General features: G+C 37.9%; 1 protein-coding gene across 3 annotated transcripts; it reads left to right on the top strand.

The window, feature by feature from the left end:
* Positions 1-1311: 1311 nt before the first annotated feature.
* Positions 1312-22232, top strand: SLC33A1 (solute carrier family 33 member 1). 3 transcript variants are annotated; one of them, XR_001348551.2, is made up of 7 exons: positions 1312-2504; positions 11317-11507; positions 15903-16087; positions 16346-16463; positions 19357-19572; positions 19682-19828; positions 20394-20475. XR_001348551.2 is itself a non-coding variant. In XM_006090327.3 (7 exons), exons 1-6 carry the CDS (start codon positions 1730-1732, stop codon positions 20559-20561), a joined length of 1653 nt encoding a protein of 550 aa, XP_006090389.1. In that variant the 5' UTR covers positions 1312-1729; the 3' UTR covers positions 20562-20590; positions 21936-22232. The 3 variants fall into 3 exon arrangements, 1 of the variants encoding a protein (XP_006090389.1); XR_001348552.2 differs by lacking the exon at positions 20394-20475 and adding an exon at positions 20087-20386 and having other exon boundaries at positions 19682-19858; XM_006090327.3 differs by lacking the exon at positions 19682-19828 and adding an exon at positions 21936-22232 and having other exon boundaries at positions 20394-20590.
* Positions 22233-22804: the final 572 nt, after the last annotated feature.

The raw sequence follows: 22804 nt of genomic DNA on the forward strand, positions 1-22804 counted from the left end.
AGTCAGTATGGTATCATACAAAGTAGTTCCACTTCCCTAATCATCTATGCTCGTCCCTCCCTCCCCTTAACCCCTGCTGAAATGCACAAATGTTAACTGTACAATTCCAATATTTTTTTAAGGACCTGGTTTGGAAGTTTTCAATAGCATAGAAGCAAAAAGAAAAAAGAAAGTTTGTATTTAATTTTTTGTCAACCTACACCTAACCAGGAGAATAAATACCAAGAATCAGTTTGATCAACCTTAACCAAGTGGCCTATAAAAATTAACTCATCATCTCATCTTTTGTTGTCAGTTACAAGATGTATTGGTTACTGTATGGACGCTCCTGATTGGCCTGTAAATAGTTGAGGAAAATTGTATTGTTTTGAATGGCTTCAGACAACGAATTTGCTCCATTTGTTCATCTTTCTGGCGGTTCAGGATATTGGTAGAGCTCTCCTCCAACACCATATTCCAAATCAATCAATTTATATTACAAATGATGCTATTGGTTCCCTAAGGTTATTTTCTCTTATCATTTCAATAATGAATACATACTGAGTTAACAGGAAACAAAATCTTAATATTGGCTCCTACAAGACCTTTTACAGTAGCTTAAAAATAGTGGTATGTAATGAGTCTTATAATTCCAATCCACCCAACTAGTGCATGGGGTCACCTAGACCCCAACACCCCTGCATGTCTTCCTCCATGGTGGAAAAAACGGACTAGAGACGCCTGACACCTCTTGGAAGCCTGACACCTCTTGGAAGTTTCTTTTATTCTACAAATGGGCTTTGTAAGACATCGCTTCACCATTTAGCTATTTTTCTACCCTTTTGAGGTCACAAAGCACCCTTGCCTGAGGTTAGCACACTTTAAACTTCAACCCTCCTCTCCCGGTTTCTGTCCGGCGCACGAAAACAAGGGCACTGCACAATTCTCAGCGTGCAGCTTGGGCATTGCCCTCCCTCAGCGGAATGAGCAGCCTCCCTGGGCCCCTACCGCTTCGGAGGCTGCCCAGCTCGGAGCACCAGCGCGGGCGCCGCTGGGCTCAGCCCGCCCTCACGTGGCAGCAGGCGCCCAATGACCTAGGCCCACGCGCTCCAGACGGCCGCATGCGCTCACAGAGCCCGAGCTCTCCCGGCGCCCCGCCCCCGCCGCACTGTGCGCCCGCGTTAACCCTCCCACGAGATCCCGGCCGCCAGAGTCGTGGGTTCCTACCAGGTGTCGTTTTCCAACTGGGCCCCGGGAACGTGCCCTGATTGGCTGGCTGGGAAGGCGGGACCCGGCTTATTTGAGAAGAGGACCACTTCCTGAAGCAGGAGGCAGGAAGTTACCCGGCACCTCTGGAGTCCCGTGGAGAAAGTGCTGTCAGCCGCTTCGGTAGCGGCGCGAGCTGGAGGCCGGTGCCGGGACTGGCCGTTCGGTCTCGCCGCACTTAGGCTCCGCTTTCCATCGTAGCACCACGGCCCCGTCCCCCAACCCCCTGCCCGGCGCGGCTGCCCGGGGGGCTCCTTCAGCCTCCTTGACGCCGCTCCAAGGGGCACCTACCCGGTCGGCGCCTGGGTCTCCGGCTTGGGGACCGGCTTCCTGCTGCAGCACTCCGAGCCGCAGTAAGAAGCACCCTTGTCACCCCGCGCCCCGACTCCCTCTCTGAACACACACCTAGACCCTGGTCCAAGAGGCAGCCTCGGACCTCAGAATAGACGGATCCAGGACGCCCAGCCCTGGCATCTCCTCAGAGATGTCACCCACCGTCTCCCACAAAGAGAACAGTCGGCAACGACGGCCAGGGACTTTCAACCACGCTCTGGATATGAGGAGCGGCCCCCTGCCGCCGGGCAGCTGGGATGACTGTCACCCGGACTTGGTGGGCGGAGAAGGGGACAAAGAAGCTCTTCTTTGGGACAGCAGCACCAGTGGTTTCTCCAAACCCCCGCGGAGCTGCCGGGCCGAATTAAGCAGCATTTTGCTGTTGCTTTTTCTGTACGTGCTTCAGGGCATTCCTCTGGGCCTGGCGGGAAGCATACCGCTCATTTTGCAGAGCAAAAATATTAGCTATACAGACCAAGCTTTCTTCAGTTTAGTCTTCTGGCCCTTCAGCCTCAAGTTGCTCTGGGCCCCCTTGGTGGATGCAGTTTACTTTAGGAACTTCGGTCGGCGAAAGTCGTGGCTGGTCCCTACGCAGTACATCCTGGGGATCTTCATGATCTACCTGTCCACTCAGGTGGACCGCTTGCTCGGGAACACGGATGGCAGGGCCCCCGATGTGGTTGCTCTCACGGTGACGTTCTTCTTGTTTGAATTCCTGGCTGCCACGCAGGACATCGCTGTGGATGGTTGGGCATTAACGATGTTATCCCGGGAGAACGTGGGCTATGCTTCGACTTGCAACTCAGTGGGCCAGACAGCGGGCTACTTTTTGGGCAATGTTTTGTTTTTGGCCCTTGAATCTGCCGACTTTTGCAACAAATATTTGCGGTTTCAGCCTCAACCCAGGGGGATCGTTACTCTTGCAGGTATTTAATATGCTGTTAGGTTTATCTTACGTGTATGAGCCCTTTTGACAGTGTGTGACATGGAAGGGAAGCTCATTACTTAATTCACTAGAAATCATTTTGTGGGAGATGACCTGAGGTAAGTTCCCTGTTCCATTAAAATGAGCTTCAGCCATCATGACTACATTGGAGTAATCTTAATTGATCAGTACTCGGCAGTAAGCAGGGAGAGACAACGTATGCAATAGCATTGTTGTAGAATGGCATACACAACTCAGGGTAGGAATCTGTTGACTAATACACATTTTTTTAAAAGTACGGCTGGTGTGAAGACACGAATCTAATCTGACATCCGTGGTTCACATGTTACTTTTCTTGTTCCTTGGATTGAGATTTCTAGCTCCATGCTTTCTGGTCCGTTTCCCCTATTCTTATGCCAGGAGTCTTTATTTAGCCCTCTTGTGAAAGGAATAGGCTTAATTTATTCAAACATTAACTAGCGGGCTAAGTGACAGACTTCTAAGGGCCTGCTATAAAGCAGAGTCCAACCCACAAGGAACAAAAGAGAGACACATTTTAGGGGAGCACACAGTTGCTTATTAACTGCTTGTGGGAGTCAGACTTCATAAGCAGATAGGTGACCTTGTTCAGTTGTAAGATTCCATGAAGTGGGTAAGTGGAACTCCAGATTGCCCAACACCAGGTGAAAATGCACTGTGAAGAAGCAAGGAACAAAAAGTACAGGATGCCTGTGATGTTCAAAGTGCCTGAAGCAGTAATTGTAGGGACTGGGTTTGGGAAATGGTGCGGAAAGAAAGGTAGTGACCAAATGAGTAAGATTTCATTTAAATGCTATGAGGAAGAGTTTGAAGTTTATCTAGTAAGAAATTGGATTATCTAGTACAAAATTTCCTCTTTTTCTGCATGAGTAAAAGACATGCCTCTGTAAGGTTTTCTGAGGATTTTTTTTTTAAACTTTCCTAACAACTGGGAAGCAGAAGTAAAATTACCAATATCAGTAATAACCTAATGTAGTAGAATTCTTCATTCTGGTAGTGATGATGAATTTAAACAGCTAAACTTTCATCTTCCCAGTGCTATTTTAGGGATTCCCAACAGCATAAATGTCAGGTAGGCGTGTGTTGAGGGAAGTGTAAGAGTTATAATATTTGGGGAGTGTCTTGAGGAGGGAGGGATCCACAACTGAACTACTCGTTCCCTGAAATCCCCCTGTGACATTGAAGGAAAGCTCATTATTGCTAGTGGCTCACTATATACCCCCTATAGGACCCCCTTTCTACCTCCTCAAACTGCTAGTGAGCCACTACTACTGATGAAATGATCATTGTACTTTTCATCAGTTGGTTTGAAGCCAAAAATGTTTGAGAGCTCATTGCTTTGCAATAGATAGATTTGTCTCTGAATGTTCTGGGGTCCCACTCCTGCTCTATGGATAAATCTCTGCCTAAAAATAATGTGTGATTGCATCATATTGGCACCTTGTTGCTTTTTATATGTCTTGCTTTTCATTGTTTACTGGACTGTTCAGGCCACCAGGAAAGATTAATGAGATGATGTGTTACTTAATATACAAAAGTCTCAGTAGAGAAAGTAAGATTTAAGAGGCTATAGAGCCCTAGCCGGCTTGGCTCAGTGGATAGAGCATCGGCCTGCAGACTGAAGGGTCCCAGGTTCGATTCTGGCCAAGGGCACATGCCTGGGTTGCGGGCTCCATCCCCAGTGTGGGGTGTGCAGGAGGCTGCCAATCAATGATACTCTTTCATCATTGATGTTTCTATCTCTCTCCTCCCTTCCTCTCTGAAATCAATAAAGAAATATATTTTAAAAAGAGAGGCTATAGAAACTAAATTACTAACAAGGTAAATTATAACTTTCTCTTAATATAAGAGTGATTGATAAAACATCATTCCAGAGAATGGTATTCAGGAGCCATTATAATTATGTCCTCCTTTATCCTGAGCTGTTCCCTAATGGGAAGATGGAAATTGTGCTATTGCAGTTCTATTTACACTGACTTTTTATTTTGAATAGCTGTTTATTCTGTGGAATTTGAACTTTGTTCTTCAGGAAATTGTAGAAATAGCTTACTATTTAATTTAACTTTTTATGTCTGTAGTGGACTGCTGTTTCTGGTTCAAACATTTTAGTAAGTTAAGAGTTGAAGAATTTCTGAATTTTCATTTGTCTCTATGACTGCACATATCACATTTGTGGCCTTGCACTTTCTGAAACTTAGTATAACTAAGAAAAAATAGTGGTTTCGAGGAATTTAAAAAGCACAGAAATAATCATGAAGGAAATAAAATTGCTTAGGTCAGTGGTAGGCAAACTCATTAGTCAACAGAGCCAAATACCAACAGTACTTCTTCAAAATAGACTCGCCCAGGCAGAAAACCGAAAACTGCGCATGGGCCACGAAATTTCAATCGCACTGTACGTGCGTCTGCACGTGGTATTTTGTGGAAGAGCTACATTCAAGGGGCCAAAAAGCCGCATGTGGCTTGCGAGTCGCAGTTTGCCGAACACAGGCTTAGGTAATAAAAGAAGAGCCAAACACTGAGGCAGATGCCTAGAAAATCGGGAAATTAAAAGTAGGCATAGTTTTTTGTGAAATTCTAAAATACGTTTTGTAATTAACACTTTGAGTGTTACAGATACATGGAGGTGGAAAATATTGAGAACAGTTTTTGCCATCTAGAAAGCAGTAATCTAAAGAATAAATATGGGACAAGAAGGACAGGGTGAGATGGAATCCCTTAGAAACAAAACCACTACTATGCTGAGATTGGCTTTGGTACCTTCAAGGGTCCAGGACAGTACTGAACTCAGAAGTGGGCTTTTTCTGTCCTGCCACATTGGTTTTCAAGGATCTTAGCAAAAAGGGATGACTTTTTAAGCTGCAAGAATTGATTAAAGGAACCCGGAAGAACATAGAGATAAGAACATAATGTTTTGTGACTTGAAAGAATAATATATTTCAATTCCTTTATTATAGATGAAAAAACTGCAGCCAGGTGGCTAGTTAAAGGTAGAGATATATCTACAGGGTTAAATTTCCTGACTCCTTAAATATAATATGTATGTAATGTAACATAATACTAAATATAATATGTGCATGTCATTGGGCTTTTCTACTAGAGAAAAGTAGCACTATGACTGCTGATGTTAAAAATCATCAACCTACTCCTGGAATACCTAATGCCCAGAAGTGACAGGTTTAAAAGTGGTTTTATGTTTGTTTGTTTTTTAAGGTGATGCATGTTATTCATTTACTCATCCCTGAGTGCCTATTTTGTGCTAGCCAGTGTTATAATTTAATGAATAAGACCTGGGAATTCTCTGCTCCTAAGGAATCTATAGTCTATAATGGAGGTTTGTAAACCAAAATAATGGAGGGGGATAAATGGATAATGTAAATGAGTGGGTTGGGGCAAGAATGCAGGGATTGGAGGGGACAATGATGACCTGGAAAACCCATGCTCATCTAAAGGCAGGGAGTTTTGCCCAGCCGGTATGGTTCAGTGGTTGAGCATCGACCTATGAGCCAGGAGGTCATGGTTTGATTCCTGGTCAGGGTTAGGACACATGCCTGGGTTGCAGGGTTGATCTCCAGTGTGGGATGTGAAAGGAGCTGCTGATCAATGATTCTCATCATTGATGTTTCTATATCTCACTCCCTCTCCCTTCCTCTCTGGAATCAATTTTTAAAAAATCATATATATATAATAAAGTCAGGGAGTTTCAACCCCAATAAATTGTTGCCTGTGGTAACAGGATCCTAGGATTGCTAGATTTTATGAGTATTCAAAAGCTGAAATTTTCTTTTTGTGTTGTTTTATTCTCTCCTAATTTTAAAACACTAGTTTGATTCATATAAAATATGTGTTTTGGCTAAGTCCAGCTGGTAGTTGAGGCCAATTCCTCTACAAGCAGTGGTGACAATAATGAATAAAAGAAGTGATTGCGATGGGTTTGGGGGCAGGAGAGGGATAGTCTGATACCAGAGAGTTAAACATATTAACAGTTTATGAATCAGCTTGTTTATAGATAGGTATACACATTAGGAGTTAGTCAGAGAAAAAGGAACTGTTGCTTTGAAAAATTGATGCTGTAAGTGTGAAGCTAATCAAACTGGTGATGATAATAGTAAAAACAGAATGTATTTATAAAACATTCATGCTTTGAACTAGGAAGAGAGCAGGACCAATTCTTTGTCTTGCTTTCTGAAGCAGTATTCATTAATATATTTTATGTAACTAACAATGCTATTTAGAATTGGGTAGAACTAACTGACTTATTTCTAGATGGATCAGTTATTCTTATATAGGCTGTAATACATACTTTAGCATCTATATCTAAGGTTAAAACACCTTCTTACATTCTCAAAAGATGAAATTATGGAGATGAAGAACAGATTGATAGTTGCTAGGGGTTGTGGGTGAGAAGAAGGTGATGGATAGCCTGAGGGAGTTTTGGGGAGTGATGGAACTGTTCTGAATCTTGATTATGGTTGTGATTTGAAATAGATACATGTATTAAAACTCAGAACTGTACACTAAAAATATTTAGTTTTACTGTATGATAGCAAAGTAAAAGTTATTAAAAAAAACTAATTCATTACCTTAAAAGCTAATCTCTGGGTAAATATTATAAAATAAAAAACCTAAGCTAATTTCTGTATAATAATTTAAAAAATTAAGCTTTAGCCCTGGCCAGGGTGACTCAATGATTAGGGTGTTAGCTAGTGCACCAAAGGGTTGAGGATTTGATTCCCAGTCAAGGATATGGGGAATCAAATCCTGGGCAGCCAGTTACATCCTGGCCCCAGTAGAGGGTGTGTTTGGAAGGCAACCAGTCGATGTGTTTCTCTCACATCGATGTCTCTCTCTCTCTTTCTTTCTCTACCACTCTTGCCTCTCCCCCACTCCCTCCCTTCCACTCTCTCTAAAAATCAATGGGGGAAAAAATCTTCAGGTGAGGATTAACAAAAAAAGTAACCTTCATTAAAAAAATCCATTACCTTAAACAATGTTAATAAATAATAGCCAATAGTCTAATGGTCAGTATTTATGGTAATGATGTCCATAAAACTTTTCTGGCAGTGGTAATGCTTCTCTTTGTGAGCTATTAGCTTTATTCTGTTCATGTGAGCAATGGAAAAGCTTTAAATTAGGGCTCTGAATCATGCAGTTAGTACTTCCTTCTTTGATGTGCACTGTTGTTTTATCCTCAAAGCACAAGGAAATTACAAATAATCTTACCTGCACATACTGAAACTTGTTTAACTTGTTCTTATTCTTTTTTTTTTCTTCTTCCTGGTACTCGTATCAAGGACTTTAAATTCTAGATGAAGATTTTGTTCACTAAAATGGAGGAATATACTAAGCAAATTTTTTAAAAAAGAGAACTGGAATTCTTAATGCGGCATATAACTGACAAACTTTTAATTTTCACTTAACATTTATGTACAGACCATTAATTGAAATTTCTTGTAACGGTGATAATACATGTTTTTAGGGTTTCTTAAACAGTTCATTTAAACCAAATGAGGAACAAAATCGTTCTGAATGAGAATAATAATGTACTAGTAGATGAGCACAGCTAGTGTGGCTCAGTAGTTGACTTGGAGGTCATGGTTTGATTCCCAGTTAGGGCACATGCCCAGGTTGTGGACTGTGGACTTGAGGTAGCCAATTGATGGTGTTTCTCTCTCATTGATGTTTCTATCTGTCTATCCCTTTCCCTTCCTCTCTCTCCAAAAATCAATAAAAACATATAAGAATTAAAAAATAATGTAGGTGAAATTCTGTAAACAAGTCATTATTTGTCACATTTCACAGATGACATTAAGGATGCAAAAATAATGAACGTTAGCCTTATTTAAAGAATAATCTTACATTGTTGTTCATTCCTTTAGAATCAGATTCCAAATGTTTTATTAACATAAACTAGAAATTGTAAAGATGCTGTTTTGATTAACTTTAATCATAACTTGTATAGATTACTATTTTAAAATAGTAATACCATTGCGTTTAAGAATGTTGTGTGTTTTTCTTCTAATATCTAAAATCAAGTATAACTTTTCCATGTTGGAGAAAGAACTCACCTCAGAATACCAATTTCCATATGTGCTTGAAGCATTTTAGTTTCTTTAATTTGTGTCATTTTTTTATAGTATAGCCCTTTTTTTGGTTGGGGTTGTGGAGACTAAATAATTAGCCAATTCAAGTAAATTCTTATTTCAATGTTAATTTTTAAAAAATTTTATGCAGATAGGATGAAATAATTGAAAGATTATAAAACTCAAATTCAGATTCAAGTTCTGCCTCTTAAAATTTGTACCTTTGGCAAAGATTTAAATATTCTGGGCTTCTTTTCCTCATGTCTTTATAATAATAATGCCTGCTTTGCCTGACTCACATATTTGCTATGAAATCAAATCTGATAGCATATAAGAAAGGAACACTTAAATACTAAAGTGAAAATTGGTCTAACCAAATATTGCTATATGCCTCCATCGTAAGTGAGGTTCAAGTAGTAGTGATCACCTTCAGCTAGCACAGCAGGGAAGCAAGACTAAATGCAAAGGAAAAGCCCTGATTGAAGAATGCTCTACTTGTTTTTGAAAAAAGGTGATTAGGCTCCATGAACAGTAAGTTGTGCTATATGAGCAATAAAAAAACAAGTAAACACATATAAAATTGATTATAAATTTAAAATGATAGAGCTAGAAAGCATCTGGGATTTTCTAGCCAAGGCCTTTTATTTTATAGATGAGGAAACTGGATAGGGTTATCCAATAAGTTTTATAGTGGCATACTAAGATGCATTTCTCAGGGTGGCTAAGGAGATTCAGGTTTTGAAATTAATTATATAAGGCATAAAAATCACAATTTTATCACTGACTTAGAATGTAACTTAAGGCATAACCTCTCTAAGCCTGTTTCTTTATCAACTAGAGGCCCAGTATGCGAAATTCGTACACTCAGGTGTGTCCCTCAAACCGCCTGTGCCCCCTTGCAGTCGGGGACCCTTTGGGAAATGTCCACCTGCCAAGGAGATTGGGCCTAAGCTGGCAGTCAGACATCCCTCTCGCAGTCCGGGGCTCTCTCAGTCCAGGACCCCTCGCTCCTTACTGCCTGCCTTACTGTGAGCCCGGCTTCTGGCTGAGCGGCGCTCCCCCTATGGAAACACACTGACCACCAGGGGGCAGCTCCTGCATTGAGCATCTGGTGGTCAGTGCGTATCATAGGGACCAGTCATTCCACTGTTTGGTTGATTTGCATATTAGGGTCTTATTATATAGGACTAGAGCCCAGTGCACAAAATTTGTGCACAGAGTGGGGGTCCCCTCAGCCCAGCCGGAGATCGGGCCTAAACCGGCAGTCGGACATCCCTCTCATAATCCGGGGCCGCTGGCTCCTAACTGCTCACCTGCCTGCCAGCCTGATTGCCCTTAACTGCTCCCCCTGCCGGTCTGGTCACTCCCAACTGCCCCCCTGTCAGCCTGGTCACCCCCAACTATACCCCCCGCCAGCCTGGTCGCCCCCAACTGCCCCCCATGCCGGCCTGGTTGCCCCCAATTGCCCCCCCTGCCGGCCTGGTCACCCCACGCAGCGTGCTGTTCAGTCGTTTGGTCATCCCTCACTAACTCCCCTCCCCCCCTGCCAGCCTGGTTGCCCCACGCAGCCTGCTGTTCAGTCGTTTAGTTGTCTCACACTAACCCCCCTGCCGGCCTGGTTGCCCCACGCAGGCTGCTGTTCGGTCGTCCATTCGGTTGTTTCGATCGTGATGGCCCCTGGCTTTTTATATATTAGGATGGGGACTAATCTATTGGGTTGTTGCAGTAAAGGAGATGGCATATGTAAAATGCTCAGCACACTTATGGCACATTATATATACTCAATAAGTGGTGCCCTTATTATTACTATTATTTTTAGCTCTTACACAGAATCTTTCAGAACATATTCACTTCCCCTGCTTAATTTGTTCAAAATAATGGCTGATGGTCCAACTGTCTTTCACCAAACAACCCAAACAGTAATCTTCATGTCTCCCCATTGTGCAACTACAAATATGAAGAAATTGTTTCTGTATCTCAGTATTGAAGAGAAGACTATTCTTAAACAGTTTTTTTAAAAGTTTAAAAATAAAAATATCACCTGTTTATTGTCTAAATTGTCATGATTTAACAAAGAACTAAAATGGCTTAAGTGCTTAAGAATTATGACTGATGGTGCTTATGGGATATGAAAATCATCTCCCAGAACTTTTCTTTCCTTTTTCTTTTTGTTACTCCTCACTGGGGAGTAACATAGATTTTTAGAGTGGAAGGGAGGGGGAGAGACAGAGATGGAAAAACATGGATGTGAGAAAGACACATCAATTGGTTGGATCAAGGCTGAGGATTGAGCCTGCAACCAAGGTGTGTGCCCTTGACCAGAATCAAACCCAGGACCCTTCAGTTCGTGGACTGACGTTCTTTCCACTGAGCCAAATTGGGTAGGGCGTCCCAGAACTTTTCTTGAATAAAATGACAGACTTTTGTTTCATTTGACCCATTAAATGTCTGTAACCCTTTTTTTCTCCCCTTGTTTGAGTCTGTGCTATATATGTTTTAACAGAGCTAGGACTGCCTCATTCATCTGTATTGCCTGGTACTATGGTACCTTAAACATGATAGGCACATTGTGTTACTTTTTTAAACCAAGGTTTTGTGAGGAAAAGTTACTATAATTATATATAGAATTATATACTATCAATGAAGTTATGCTATTTCAGAAGTTACAGATTTTAACATTTTAAATTTCAGATTTCCTTTTTTTCTGGGGAGCTGTATTTTTGGTAACGACAACTTTAGTTGCCATTGTGAAAAAAGAAAACAAAGAGGTATCAGTAGGAAAAGAAGAAACCCAAGGTATCACAGATACTTACAAGCTGCTTTTTGCAATTATAAAAATGCCGGCAGTTCTGACATTTTGCCTTCTGATTCTAACTGCAAAGGTAAGAGATTTATATAAAGCTAATTTACCATTCTGTTATAATTACCAATATGGTAAAATACTTCTGTTGTCTTTTCATATCATAGGTTCTTTTCCACTACTATTAGAATTTAACAACAAAAAACAATTTTCGGTTTATTAAATGTGTTTTAAAAGGTGTGATGATATCAAATATAATTTCAAAGTAAGCTAAATGTTTGGGATTTTGAAAAGAATTATACCAATTTGAAGTAAGTCTAGTAAAAGTGAAATTTTATTTAATGAATGATATTAATGCTTAGTATACAAGTGACTGCCTTGAAAAAAATAATAGCTCTCTACTATTATAATGAGTATACATTTAACATCAGATATAGTACAGTTATTTACTTAAGATGTGATTTATATGATATAGAAATATATGACTATTACAAGTTTATTTAAACCATAAAAGAAGTGGGAATTTTGGTGATGTTGATTTTATTCTTTGTTTTCTGTATTAAGATGTCCTAATCTTATAGCTCTAAAACATTTTAAAGACATATGCTAGAAGAAAGGTGAGTATACTTTGTTAAAATGAGCTATTGCTATTGTTGGAATTAATACTCCTAAAATCTAAAATCAGTGATAGGAATTTCATATTAATATTTAAACTTATCTACATAAACACTTTACAACTATCTTTGACAACTTTGAGGTAAAAATTGTAGCTTCAGTGTTTTGAAATAGTGTTTTCTCCTCTCTAATGATACGGTGGGTTACATTTTAAGGAAACATGAAGGAGGCTTAAACTTGAGAAATTTAAGGTTCAAGTGTAGGAAATGCTAAAAGGTTCAAGGAAGACTATATTAACTAATTACATATAGAAATCACCTTTGGTAACATTTTTTAAAAAAAATATATTTTATTGAGTTTTTACAGAGAGGAAGGGAGAGGGATAGAGAGTTAGAAACATCGATGAGAGAGAAACATCGATCAGCTGCCTCCTGCACACCCCCTAACTGGGGATGTGCCCGCAACCAAGGTACATGCCCTTGACCGGAATCGAACCTGGGACCCTTGAGTCTGTAGGCTGACGCTCTATCCACTGAGCCAAACCGGTTAGGGCTTTGGTAACATTTTTGATATATTTTCTTTGGTATATTTTCCCCTATATGTGTGTGTGCATACATATACTTTATATACAGAAATATAATAAATTACTTTTATAATCAATTTGATATTAATGCTATATATATTTATATATAAACATAAACACTTTAAAAGTGTAATAGGATCATACTGTATATAAATTTTTATCATATTTTTGTCTTATGATTCCATGTGCCTGTATCATTAAATCATATTTGAAAACTTTTAAATAACTATATAATTGTCACATTGTATAAATTTACCATAATTTATTCAGTCATTTTCGTATTGCATATTTAATTTGCTTAGTGTTTTTAATTATAAAAATGTTCTAGTGAATACTTTTTGCATAAGTATTTCTTTGATGTTCTATTTCCTAACAATAGATTCTTAAATGGGCAATTAGTGGGTCAGTAAATATAATTGCTAAATTACTTTTTAAAAGATTATAATAATTTTTACTGTCACCAGTAATATATAAGGAGGTGCTTCAGTTACAGAGTCTAGAATCCCATGTTCTCCTTTTAAAGTAAATTTCACCAAAACTGACATCTCTCTTAACTTTTAGTATTAGAAATCTCTTGAGTTTTATATAAATGAAATATCCAGTATGGATTCTTATGTCTAGCTCTTATATTCTTTTACTCAACATTGTACAGAGTGTTCCAAATCATACTTTAACAGCTGATGGTGAAATTGATGTTTCTTTCTTTTCAGATATAAGCCATTGGAATTAATAGTGGTATTCAAAGTATTTATACAGTTTTGGGGACACCCTGTATTTGTATAATTTATCTATATTGTTAATTTTAGCAGTAGTTTGTTCATCTCATTGCTTATAGCATTCCATTGTATGAATTTGCCACAATTTTATCAATAAATATTTAGGTTATTTCTACTTCTGGACTATTATGAATATTGTTTCTATGAATATTTTTATATATTACTTTTGGTGAACCTAGGTGAACATTTAGATGAGTAAATACCTAAGTGTAGACTTGTTGGGTCATAAATATTTGCATTAGTATATATTGCCAAACAAGTTTCCAAAGAGGTTGTTGTTTCAATTCTATCATCAGCAGTATTTGAGTTTCAGTTGCTTCACAGACTTGAGAACAGATTGTCTTTTCAATTTTAGCCTTTTTGGTGGGTATGTAGAGGCATCTCATTATGGTTATGATTTCCATTTCCCTGATGACTAAAGAAGTTGAGCATTTTTCATATGGTTATGGCCATATGAATATTCAGAGTTGACTTTTTCTTTAAATTTGTAGAATTTTGATTTTTTATATATCCTAGATTTGAGGTTTTTGTTAGTTGTGTCTATTACAAATATCTCCTATCTATACCAGTTTTAAGACAGAGTAAATGTTGAAGTGAGTTTGTATATCTGATTTTTACAAAGAAAATGGGTGAAATTATTTTCTAGACTTAAGTGAAATATCTTTGACCTTTAATATTTTTATGGTGAAATTTGATTTTTGGCTCCATTCCAGTAAGTTAAAGTATATTTCTTTAAACAATTTTTTATTTGATAGAGTTTCATACTTATTAAAAATTTACTGTTGAAAGAATTCACATATAACCTATCCAACTTCTCTATTAACTTTTAGTTCCCCTTTATTTTGTAAATTTGCACTCTATTACCTATTTCTTTTGAAATGTTTGAGAGTAATTTGTACATACCATGACCCTTTATCCATAAATATCATAAGCATGTATTTCCTAAGAATGGCAAAGCCACACTTAATAAAATAATCGGGGTTTTGTTTTTTTTATCCTTAGCCAAGGATATGTTTCCATTGATTTGTAGAGAGAGGATGGAAGAGAAAGAGAAAGAGAGAGAGAGAGAGAGAGAGAGAGAGAGAGAGAGAAACATCAATGTGAGAGAGAAACATAGATCAGTTGCCTCCCCTATGCACCCTGTTACAGGATGGAACCTTTAATCTAGGTATGTGCCCTGACCGGGAATCCAAACCCCCAACCTTTTGGTGTATGGGACAGTGCTCCAATCAACTGAGGCACCCAGCCACGGCAGGATATTTTAAATTGATACAATATTAATACCTAATCATAGTCCATATTTATTTATTTATTTATTTATTTTATTTTTTAAATATTTTTTATTGATTTTTTATAGAGAGGAAGGGAGAGGGATAGAGAGCCAGAAACATCGATGAGAGAGAAACATCGATCAGCTGCCTCCTGCATACCTCCCACTGGAGATGTGCCCGCAACCCAGGCACATGCCCCTGACCGGAATCGAACCCGGGACCCTTCAGTCCGCAGGCCGATGCTCTATCCACTGAGCCAAACCGGTTTCGGCATATAGTCCATATTTAAATTTCTCCCATTGTCCCAGTAATAGCCTTTATAACCTATTTTTTTCTTGTTAGGAATCCAACCCAGGACCACACATTACATTTAGTTGGCATGAGCCTTTCTTTGGTCTTTATGATCTGAACATTTTTAAAAGAATATTGGCCTTTCATTTATGTTTGTCTGATGTTTATTTCTAGACTCAGTTATACAAATATGTCAGAAATATCACAGAAGTAATTACTTCAGAAGCCATTTCATGTTCCTTTATTCCACTAACTGCTGTTAACTTTGATTACTTTGTTAACCCATTATAACATTCCTTTCCTTTTGTAATTAAAAAGTAATTTATGGGGAAATAATTTGAGATTATCTAGGTATCTTAATTCACCTCAACCTTTACTTACTACTCTTACCATCCTTACTTTTGTTGTTGTTTTTAAGAATTAATCTAACTATACTTTTTTCTTCTCCCTCATTTTATTCAACTTCTCAGATATAATGTTTTCTCAGAATTACTTTTGAAATGTTAGGAGACTTGAAATTTGTATTATGGTCAGTCAGAAATCATCAAAAATGTGTATATGTGGCAGTGATTCTCCATTTTAATGAGATTTATTTGGAGTCAATTAATGACTTTTTTTAAAAAACTTAAACAAATCAGTAAGTTTGGATTTGGACACTTTATTTTAACAGATTGAACTTTTGAAGTGGAAATTTTGTTGTAATTAGAGCCATCTACAGTTCCTAAGAGTGCTGAATTTTTAGTTGTTTTCACTGAATATTGTCAGTAGACCATAGGGCAAAGTGCACCTTCTCTAACTTGATTGTTGTACCAGATATAATAACATACTTGTAACTGTTAGGGGTTAATCATGAGATTGAGTTTATTGAGAACTTACATATGCTTGGAAGAAAATATTTCTTAAGTCACAAATTAAAATATTTTTCTGTTTTTATATTGCAGATTGGTTTTTCAGCAGCAGATGCAGTAACAGGACTGAAATTGGTAGAAGAGGGAGTACCTAAAGAACATTTAGCCTTATTGGCAGTTCCAATGGTTCCTTTACAGATAATATTGCCTCTGATTATCAGCAAGTACACTTCAGGTCCCCGGCCACTAGATGTATTTTACAAAGCCATGCCCTACAGGTAAAAACAAAATAGAATCTTCTTAAATAAGAAAGGTTAAATGAGGAACATTCATTAGTGTCACTAATACCTGTGTGTAGAGTATATATAGAAAAAGGCTTGAAAGCATCTTTAATATCTTTTATATATACTTTTCTCTCTTTTTTAGCTTAATAGGTTTTAGATACAAGCTTCTTTCCTGTGGTAGACACACAGATTTCTGTTTTAGTTGTTTTTTAACCTAAAATAGAAGTCAGCTCCATTTTTTTCCCCCTATAGATTATTGCTTGGATTAGAGTTTGCTCTGCTGGTTTGGTGGACTCCTGAAGTAGAACATCAAGGGGGATTCCCTGTATATTACTATATCATGCTGCTGCTGAGTTATGCGTTACACCAGGTAAGCTTCTTGTAGTTTTCTGAGGAAGTAAACTGTTCCTGGTAAAATAAAAAAAGACATTTTTCTACAGTGGCTTTAAAATAATGATAATAAATTTTAAGATTTAAGCACAGATCTGACAATGAAATTATTTGACAGTGTACTTTAATCCTTACTACTTTTGATTTAATGAGTTCTATTAATGAAAAGAGTGTTTTCTTTATTCATTTCATTTTTTTGTTCATTTGACAAATATTTTTTACATTTCAAAATTTATTTCAAACTAGTAATTCTATCCTTACTAAGTATTTCTCAGTCCATCCCTAGACTTGGGTTCTTTCTTTCCTGTAGTCCCAATATTTTTTTCTTTCTGTAAGTATTAAAAAATAAGGATGGCTTCTGGGTTAAAGGTTACAGGTTTTTGGTTTAGATTCTGTTTTGAAAGTTATAACTTACTCTTTGTGGTTTTGGAAGCTGTGTGTCGATCTGTTTTTCTTTCTTTATTAAATATGTTTGTAATCCCTAAAGAAAGTGATACCCACTTTGCTATAGCCTAACCTAAGCTACTGTTGCACAATGGGGTTTTGTTTGGGGGCAAGTGATTCAAGTAAATGGCAGATGCCCAGCAGAATCCTTGGGACTCAACTGCAGTTATTGCTAATGTGTATTTTAGAGTCGCTTTGGATTTTTCAATGAAACCTAACTTAAACGTTTGAAAGTTATAGTTACATTTTAAAAGTTATATTTATCGACTCCTCACTTTGTTTTTAACGGAAACTAAAAATATGTCCACCAAATAATCTCAGTAATTTTTTTGCATCCAATTGTCTCATTTAAAAGAACTCCAGTGGATCATGTCTGACTATGTAAACCATCGAGGCCAGGGTGTCAAATGTAATTTTCTTTTGTTTTGCACATACTTAGTTAAATAAAAGTTAAAAGAAGTGCTTTAGCTTAACAAATGCTTTACTACCTGTCTAAGTAAAAGAAAACTATGATGTAGTAGTCCAAAAATCGTTCATTTGGCTTTAGATTTCATTAGAGAATTTTTTAAAGTGTAGTCATTGAAACCCAGACAACCAGATGCTTTGTGGGAGAAAAGGTACAAGGCCAAGTAAATTTGAGAAATGATACATGACACAACCCCTCTTTATGTAGCATCTTAATCATTCCTTCAACAAATATGAAGTGGACACTGATTCCGTGATAGAAAACATTCTAAATACTAAAGCATAACAGTGAATAAACCATGCCGAAATCCCTGCCCTAAGGAGTTTATATCCTAAAGGCTTTAAAAGGCCTACAGTGAAAGGGACCTGTTTAATTTTATGTAACAGTGTTTCTCAGTCTTATTTGATATTGTAACATCCCATGGGACAATATTCAAGGGAATGCTGTCTTGGAAGCATGGTTTATTTCCATATTCCTAAATGGAGGGTTAATTCTTGCCTCTTAAGCACTTTTGCCTTTAAGATTTTTTTTCTTCAATTTGTCACATACATTTTGAAATGTTTTTTTTCTATGTATATAGACAAAAATTATATTTGAGTGCTTACATGTATAATGCATATATACATAAAATAAATATACACACATATATAATACTAGAGGCCCAGTGCACAAAATTCCTGCACGGGTGGGGTCTCTAGGCCTGGTCAGCAATCAGGGCCAATTGGGGCCTTTGGGCTGCAGGCCAGGGCCTTCCTTCATTCTGCGCTGCCCCCCGGTGGTCAGCACACATCATAGCGAGAGATCAAACTCCCGGTCTCCTGGTCAAACTCCCGAGGGGACACTTTGCATATTAGCCTTTTATATATATAATAGACTAGTGGCCTAGTGCATGAAATTTGTGCACGGGGAGGGGGGATTCCCTCAGCCTGCACCTTCTCCAATTGGGGACCCCTTGGGTAATAAAATTACCTTTTAAGTAGTATAGATAGATTAGATAGGATAGGATTGCTTAAATGGGGGGAAAGGCCTTTTTCAGCAGGAGGAGATGCTCTTGGCAGACAAAAATACATAATCCCTATATCTGGACTGATAGCTAGCCATATGCACTATACTGCCAAACCAGTCATTAAAAAATTGAACCTCTTTCTTACACCTTACACCAAATAGCTGTTGCCCTTAAAACCCCTCCTCAGCCCTCACCTTAGGTTTTGCCTTCACAGTTAGCCAGATTAGGTTCTGACTGGTCAGTTTCTATGCTAGTCAGCATCTCCAGGCCTATCTCGGGGCCTGATCAAAGAGGCGGGACTGATCAGCAGCCGCCCCAGGCTGCTGGCGAGCGGGCTGAACTGCTGACCTCTGGGAGAGAGAGAGAGGCTCAGCTGCTGGCAAGGCCTGCCTCTCTCTCTCCGAGAGGTCAGCAGTTCAGCCTGCCCACCAGTCCCTGCCCACCTGAGCCTGTGCGCGTGCAGCCTGGCGTTCGGTCGTCCCTTTGGTCATTTTGGACGTTACGAACCCTGGCTCTGTATATATAGATATTTAGGTACAGTACAAATATGGGGTTTTGCATATTGCTTCAAGGCCACCTCATCTGTCATTTTCTCATTTGAGCCTTCCTTGACTACTTATAGTAAATTAAGCTCTCATTTATCTAAGCCCCAGTAGTACAATTTGTATACTTCTATTTAGAATATTTACTGCATTTCATCATATTTATTTATTACCTATTTTCTCAGCCTAGAATAAATTCTTGAAGGGCACAGAGAGACTGTCTTAGTCATCTTTATATTGTCATGATCTGGCCTAAAGCCTAGTCAATAAAAAATGTTCAATAAATGTTTTTTTACTTGAGTTTAATAAGGGTCATGAAAATTAATTTTAAGGTTTAAAATTTTAATTTTCTTAATTCAGACTATAGCTTTATAAAGCCTAATCATATTAAAGATGTTTTACATTTTCCTTGTAGGTTACATTGTACAGTATGTATGTTTCCATAATGGCTTTTAATGCAAAGGTTAGTGATCCACTTATTGGAGGAACATATATGACCCTTTTAAACACCGTGTCCAATCTGGGAGGAAACTGGCCTTCTACAGTAGCCCTTTGGTTAGTGGATCCCCTCACTGTGAAAGAGTGTGTAGGAGCATCAAACCAGAGTTGTCGAACACCTGATACTATTGAGGTAAGTATGTTGTAATTTTAAATAACATTAAACTAATATTAAGGTATTAATTTCCTCGCTTTGCCTTTAGAAGTATTATATCTGTTTTAAAAACCATGTCTGCCCATAGTTTCTTGTACAGAAATCTACATCTTTCCCATCATAACTAAGGGTTTAATGCAACTGAAATCAATAAGAGTAGTTTACTTGAGGATGCTTCTCAACAAGGGAGGAGCAGTCACTCTTTCCACCTGAGGATCGCTGTTGTACACAATAGGTACTTAATAAATGCATTATTAATAGTTAAGTTTTTTTAAAAATATATTTTATTGATTTTTCACAGAGAGGAAGGGAGAGAGATAGTTAGAAACATCGATGAGAGAGAAACATCGATCAGCTGCCTCCTGCACATCTCCCACTGGGAATGTGCCCACAACCAAGGTACATGCCCTTGACCGGAATCGAACCTGGGACCTTTCAGTCCGCAGGCCGACGCTCTATCCACTGAGCCAAACCGGTCTCGGCAATAGTTAAGTTTTTTTTAATGACAGCAAAAGGGAAATTTCATTAGCTATTCATTTAACAATTATAGGTAAAACCAAGTAGTTAGTAGTTTGTTGATTATTTCAAAGTAACCATTAGCTGACTTTTGGAGTATTGTTTACAGCATGAGCTGAAAATTGCTCTAACCTTCTTAGTAGCATTAGAGAGATTAAGACATATTAACATGTAACAAAAATAAATTTTGATCAGTCTTTTAAATTACAAAGTAGAAACATGTAAGTTTGTAAATACTTCCATTTTGAAATTATGGAATATTTATTATAGTTTTATTTTTACAGCTTTGCAAAAAACTCGGTGGCTCATGTGTTACAGCGCTGGATGGCTATTATGTGGAGTCCATTATTTGTGTGCTTATTGGATTTGGGTGGTGGTTCTGTTTTGGTCCAAAATTTAAAAAGTTACAGGATGAAGGACTGACTTCATGGAAGTGCAAAAGGAACAATTAATGCATTTATTACTGGACATTCTAAAAAAGGTAACTATAGTTTAGTTTTAATTCAGAGAGCTATGATAATCAGTGAACAGGAGTATAAAATATTATTTTAAACACGGAAATTATTGCTATAAAATGCCAAATGGTTAAAAAATAGAGACCTCTCGGCATACATGATTATATTTTTCCTTGACTTGTTAGTGTATTTACAGTTCACTTAAGGTCAGGAAATTTGTTCTAAAACAACTTTTTAGGCCTTGTTCGATTTATATCTTTTTAATTTACTGACCAAAGTATTTTTTAGGCAGCAAAGCATAACTATGCAGTCAAGTATTGTTATCAGTTCCTATCCTCAAACTGTATTTAAAATTTTAGTAAAATATATTCAATGGAAAAGAGTGTGATAAGCAGATATTAATTATAACAGTCCTGACCTGTTGAAAGTTAAACTTCATTTTGAATTGCAAGTTGTTAAATTCTATGTGGAATTTCCTGAAAAGAGAATTTAGACTGCTGACTGAAAATGCCATTTTAGTTGTTATTTTTCTGACCACAACCACATTGTACTAATTAATCTGTGTTTAAAAGACTATTTGAAATGTAGTTCCTGCTTTTGTAGGCATTAAAGATTTATAAGAAGATTACTCAAACTATTTTTTTATAAAATGAAAGCTATGATATTTAATTTATTGATTCCCCTGTCCACACTTTTTTGGAGTTTTTATTTCTTGTTAACTTTTACCCTAAAGTTTGCATATGTTTTTGTCATAAGAGCTACATGGCACACAGAAATCTCATGAGGGGATCAAATTTAGTGTTAAATACATGTTTGTGGCAAAGTTTTGAAAATAAAAATTAAATGTTTTTTCTTCAAGTAGTTTTTTGTTTGTTTTTTACCAGAAAAAAAAAAGAACAGTAAAGCTTTCAGATTAAGTAAAATTTAAGTGAAAAAAATGTTTAAAGCAGTGAGACAGATATTTTGTGCCTTTGACAAATTAAATCATGTGGTGGAAGAATGTTTCTTAATTAAGCACTTTACTGGTGAGAAAAAATCTCACAATTACTTTATACCAAATCAGGTACTGTATTTCCACTTATTAAAGCACAGTCTTCTGTTTGTAAACTATAGCTGCCAGTAGAGAATGGCTATTCCAGGAGAATTAAGCTTTTTAGTACTTTAGAAATTTCCAACATATTATGTACATTTGGTAATAGGTTCTTTGCATATTTTGTGTTGTGTATTACTCTAACTTTTTAAAGATTGTATAGTAAATCATTCAAAATTGAAGTTAGAGGAAAAAAAGAGATTATAAGTAGAGTCTTACTTAGTAATATTTTTTTTGGAAAATATACACTAACTCCTGTTTTTTTTAACTTTATAACTTAGGTTGAATTTTAGAGTGGGGTTTTTATAAGTAATGGAGGATAAACTGGGTGGGAGAAAATGGCATTTGGCATCCGAAGAAAGATAGATGAAGGCAGCGGCCTCTAAACCCGTGCATGGCCATTGGGAAGCCAGTGTTGGGCATTGGTGTCAGATCCTGCAGAATCACCTAGAAAGTCATCCTACAGACAAGGAGACTACACCAAACAATAGACTCCAGTACTGTGTCACATGTGAATTATCATGTATTATAATCAAAATGTTTACTTGAATAAATAAAAAGCCCACTTAATTATCATATGTGAAATGTTTTTTGATTTTTAGTTTTTGGAGTAGAGAGTTCACATTTCCAGAATTACCTTTTATTTCTTTTTCATTCATGTTATTACAAATTATACATACTTTCCAACATATTTTCAAGTACAAATATTTAATGACTGAAGTTTTAAAATATTTTTTAAGCTTTTAACTATGAGGTGGAAGCCAGTAATTGCATTTGCTCTAGAAATTAACAATTATTTTAAACAAGAGGCCCAGTGCACGAATTCGTGCATGGGTGGGGTCCCTCGGCCTGGCTAGTGAGGGCTGGCTAGCCGAGGCAGGGGAGGGGGACCTCAGGAGGTTGGCCGGCCATGGGAGGTTGGCTGTGGGTGCGCACTGACCACCAGGAGGCAGCTTCTGCATTGAGCGTCTGCCCCTTATGGTCAGTGTGTTGTCATAGCGCCCGGTCGTAACAGTCACTTAGGCTATTATCTATATAGACCAGAGGCCAGGTGCACAAAATTTGTGCACTGGAGGGGGGCGTTCCTCAGCCCAGCCTGCACCCTCGCAATCCGGGACCGCTGGCTCCTAACTGCTGCCCTGCCTGCCTG

The sequence above is a fragment of the Myotis lucifugus genome, unplaced genomic scaffold, assembly GCF_000147115.1.
Source record: "Myotis lucifugus unplaced genomic scaffold, Myoluc2.0 scaffold_70, whole genome shotgun sequence".
In the NCBI taxonomy this organism is placed as follows: domain Eukaryota; kingdom Metazoa; phylum Chordata; class Mammalia; order Chiroptera; family Vespertilionidae; genus Myotis; species Myotis lucifugus.